The sequence below is a fragment of the Penaeus japonicus genome, unplaced genomic scaffold, assembly GCF_977035675.1.
Source record: "Penaeus japonicus unplaced genomic scaffold, GWHDUDI00000001_assembly GWHDUDI00000002, whole genome shotgun sequence".
In the NCBI taxonomy this organism is placed as follows: domain Eukaryota; kingdom Metazoa; phylum Arthropoda; class Malacostraca; order Decapoda; family Penaeidae; genus Penaeus; species Penaeus japonicus.
Genome location: NW_028234404.1, coordinates 50,424,226 through 50,427,549, shown reverse-complemented (window position 1 = coordinate 50,427,549; position 3,324 = coordinate 50,424,226). Strand labels below are relative to the sequence as shown.

The following is a 3,324-nucleotide window of genomic DNA, read 5'->3' as shown; positions in this document are numbered from 1 at the left end:
CACATATTCTTGTGGCCATATTTCTTTCCTATGAGTGACGTGATCTCATATCATGTGATGGCACGCCGCTGGAGACGCGATATCACGTCATGGCTTTTTGTATGCCTGGCACGCAGAATGATCGTCCGCACAGCGGGTGGCCGTGGCCTGTGCGGGCGAATACCCCGAGGCGTTAGGCCTGCGCGTATCGAAATACGGCGTTAAGACCGGGTGGAGGCAAAACCACTACATCGTTATCAGGTTAACTTAAAAAAAAAAAAAAAAAAAATGGACCAGGGTTTACACGGCATTTTAGTCTAAATGTATATTTCTAGGAAGGAAAAATTGAAGGCATTCACCTCTACTAACATTTACTTATTGAATAATTGGACTACATTTCAGAAATAAATGGATTATATTTCAAGGCAATGGTTAATGCTTACAATTTATATTTCTTAATCTAAATTCCTGTGTGAAACCATTATTTCGCTTTATATCTATAAAGTATGTTTCATCTTAAGTGGTCATCTCGTGTGCGAAATCTTTACTAAGTAGGCAAGCCACATGTTAAGTATCATGGAGAGGAAAAATGCAGGAACAATTTCAGAATCAGCCAAGTAAGTGGAAAACCTATCGTGACCCAAGAATCATCCTGACGTCATCTTGGGGGAGGAGTTTAGCCTTCACCAGGTGTATAAAAGAAGGTGGACTTGCTTTTATCATAATAGAGATATCTTTCTCATTCACAACACAGCAATAAGACGAAATGGCATTCAAGGTTTGTTGTTGTTTTCATATTGTAATACAAGCAGAAGGTAAATTACCCCAAATATTGGATTGTATCACATTCATTGTTCTAGTTAACTTTATGAATATCAACTGCAACTTTAGAAAAAGTTTCAATTTTCGTTGCATAATACCTGGGGAACCTCATGATTTTGAAACTTGAATAACATATTAGTGGTTCTCCACTCCGATATGGGACAAGTCAAAGGAGTCTTAGAATCAGCTTGTAAATCATTACTGCTGTGTACCATTAAGTTCCCCCCCCCCCCCCAAAAAAAAAAAAAAAAAAAAAAAATTGATGCATCTAACATCCTTTGCCTACGTTTTGAAGTCATAAAACTAATACTATTTTTTTTAATGACGCAGGTTCTCATACTCTTCGCCCTTGTGGCCACTGCTCTTGCCCATCCTCAAACATACGGCTACGGAGCCCCTGGCCCTGCTTTCGGACCTGCCAAGTACGACTTCAACTACGCTGTCAACGACCAACCATCCGGGAACGACTTCGGCCACCAGGAATCTCGTGATGGAGACTTCACTCAGGGTTCATACTATGTTCGCCTTCCCGACGGTCGTCTGCAGACAGTCAACTACAATGTCGAGGGAGACTCGGGCTTCGTGGCAGAGGTTAGCTACGAGGGTCAGGCCCAATACCCAAACCAGCCACGTCCTTACACACCTGCCCCTACCTATGGTTAAAAGATATCTATCATGATATTAATATACGACTTTTGTACATATAGATATAGTAATAAAGAGCATAAACATTTATTATATTTCATTAGGTCCAATAATATTTAGATAAGCTATTCTGTTGTACATTGGTAATGATTACAATAGTGCTTTCTTTTGGATCACTGGTGGATCGGGCTTCGGAAATATTTTAGGGCCCTGTTTATGAACACCTTTTGTACAGTGCATTTGGTGATGAGCGATGCAATAGCCGTTACACCATGATATAACACAGAAACATATAATCAAAATACCTATAATAGTCAGTCAATTCATCTATTAGTTTTAGTATTAACATAGAGTCTACAATGAGTAAAAAGTTATATGCCAGTCAGAAATCAGAGAGGATTTATTTCTCAACTGTTTTACCTATCATCAGTGTTATTATTATCATTATTATTAATATTGATATATATATATATATACCATGAGGATAAGCTTCAGCCAGATATATGGAGCAGATACTTAGCTAGGCCTATATGCACTATGGCGAGCCCGCCTTACCCAACGTGGTGTCTAGCCATAGAAGTAACCGCCAGGCGACAGTAGAAATTCACGAGCTTGGACGGGGCTCGATCTGCCGACCAAGATGATGTGAGGCCGGCGTGTTGTCACTGTATTAACCAGACGGCTTAACCTACCCCGATAACCCATTAATTGAAGTCCATGAGGATTAGGAAAACTTGATAAAATAAAAGCTTATATTTAATAATTCGATGTACATACAACACATGTCCATACAAAAAACGATCAATCTATGCATAGATATGTTTCGAAAGAGAGGACAAACGTTAATATATGAAATAGAATCCCCAATTGGGTTATATATACCTTTAGTATAGGAATTGATGATTATGCTAAATCAGACTTCAGGCAGAATGCAAAATTGTTTAAAACGTACATAATGTTTAAATAAACGATTCGGCGTTTAGCAGTACTCAGTACTCGTTATTATGGTCAGAATTCTTTTATAAAAGATATTGCTTACTTAGAGTATTCTTTCTTTCTAGTCAGATTACATTTTTATCTGTACCCGAGTGACACTGAAAGGGAAAATATCTGTATATCCATTCAATAAATATTTGAATTATATTGAAAGCTATCAGATGTTATATATATATATATATATATGTGTGTGTGTGTGTGTGTGTGTGTGTGTGTGTGTGTGTGTGTGTGTGTATACATTATGTATCCATATAGAAGAACGGAACACGGAGCTGTTTTTTAATTTTCCCTACATTATGCCGGAAAGATATACAGCGTATCTAATTATCATATATATAAATACTTAGCATATATTGTCACGCTTCACATGGAAAGGTATCACGGTGTAGGCTGGCAGCCTCAGAATTAAGCAAGTGCGTCGAGACCTGTTTTGACCCGAGGAATCATCCTGACGTAATCTAGTGGGAGGAGTTTAGTCGTCTTCAGATATATAAAAGCAGGATGTTTTGCTCTTTTCCTCAGTCAAATCACAAGATTCAAACAAAATGACATTTAAGGTAAGCTCTTTCTGGCTCTTTCTTCTCTCTTTCCTTATTATCCTTTTCAAAATGTTTCCTATCACGTAGAATTGGAATAATAAATAAATAAATCATTATAAATTATCAACTTATAATACTTCAGGTACTTGCCCTCCTCGCTCTTGTGGCCACTGCCCTCGCTCGCCCTCAAACCTACGGCTACGGAGCCCCAGGTCCTGCCTTCGGACCTGCTAAGTACGACTTCAACTACGCCGTCAACGATCCACCTTCTGGTAATGACTTCGGCCACCAGGAATCTCGTGATGGAGACTTCACTCAGGGTTCCTACTATGTTCGCCTTCCC

At 38.9% G+C, this 3,324-nt stretch overlaps 2 protein-coding genes across 2 annotated transcripts in view; both read left to right on the top strand.

Annotated features, from left to right (window-relative positions):
- The first annotated feature begins 705 nt into the window (after positions 1–705).
- LOC122267397 (pro-resilin-like) lies at positions 706–1,534 on the top strand. The gene is made up of 2 exons (XM_086544710.1): positions 706–757; positions 1,132–1,534. Exons 1-2 carry the CDS (start codon positions 746–748, stop codon positions 1,462–1,464), a joined length of 345 nt encoding a protein of 114 aa, XP_086400836.1. The 5' UTR covers positions 706–745; the 3' UTR covers positions 1,465–1,534.
- A 1,429-nt stretch (positions 1,535–2,963) lies between these two features.
- LOC122267398 (pro-resilin-like) overlaps positions 2,964–3,324 on the top strand; it is a 612-nt gene continuing 251 nt past the window's right edge. Inside the window, exons 1-2 of the mRNA XM_043037439.2 lie at positions 2,964–2,999; positions 3,124–3,324. The exon at positions 3,124–3,324 is cut by the window's right edge and continues 251 nt beyond it. Coding sequence (XP_042893373.2) covers positions 2,988–2,999; positions 3,124–3,324 — 213 coding nt within the window. The 5' untranslated portion in view covers positions 2,964–2,987. The remainder of the gene's footprint in view (positions 3,000–3,123) is intronic.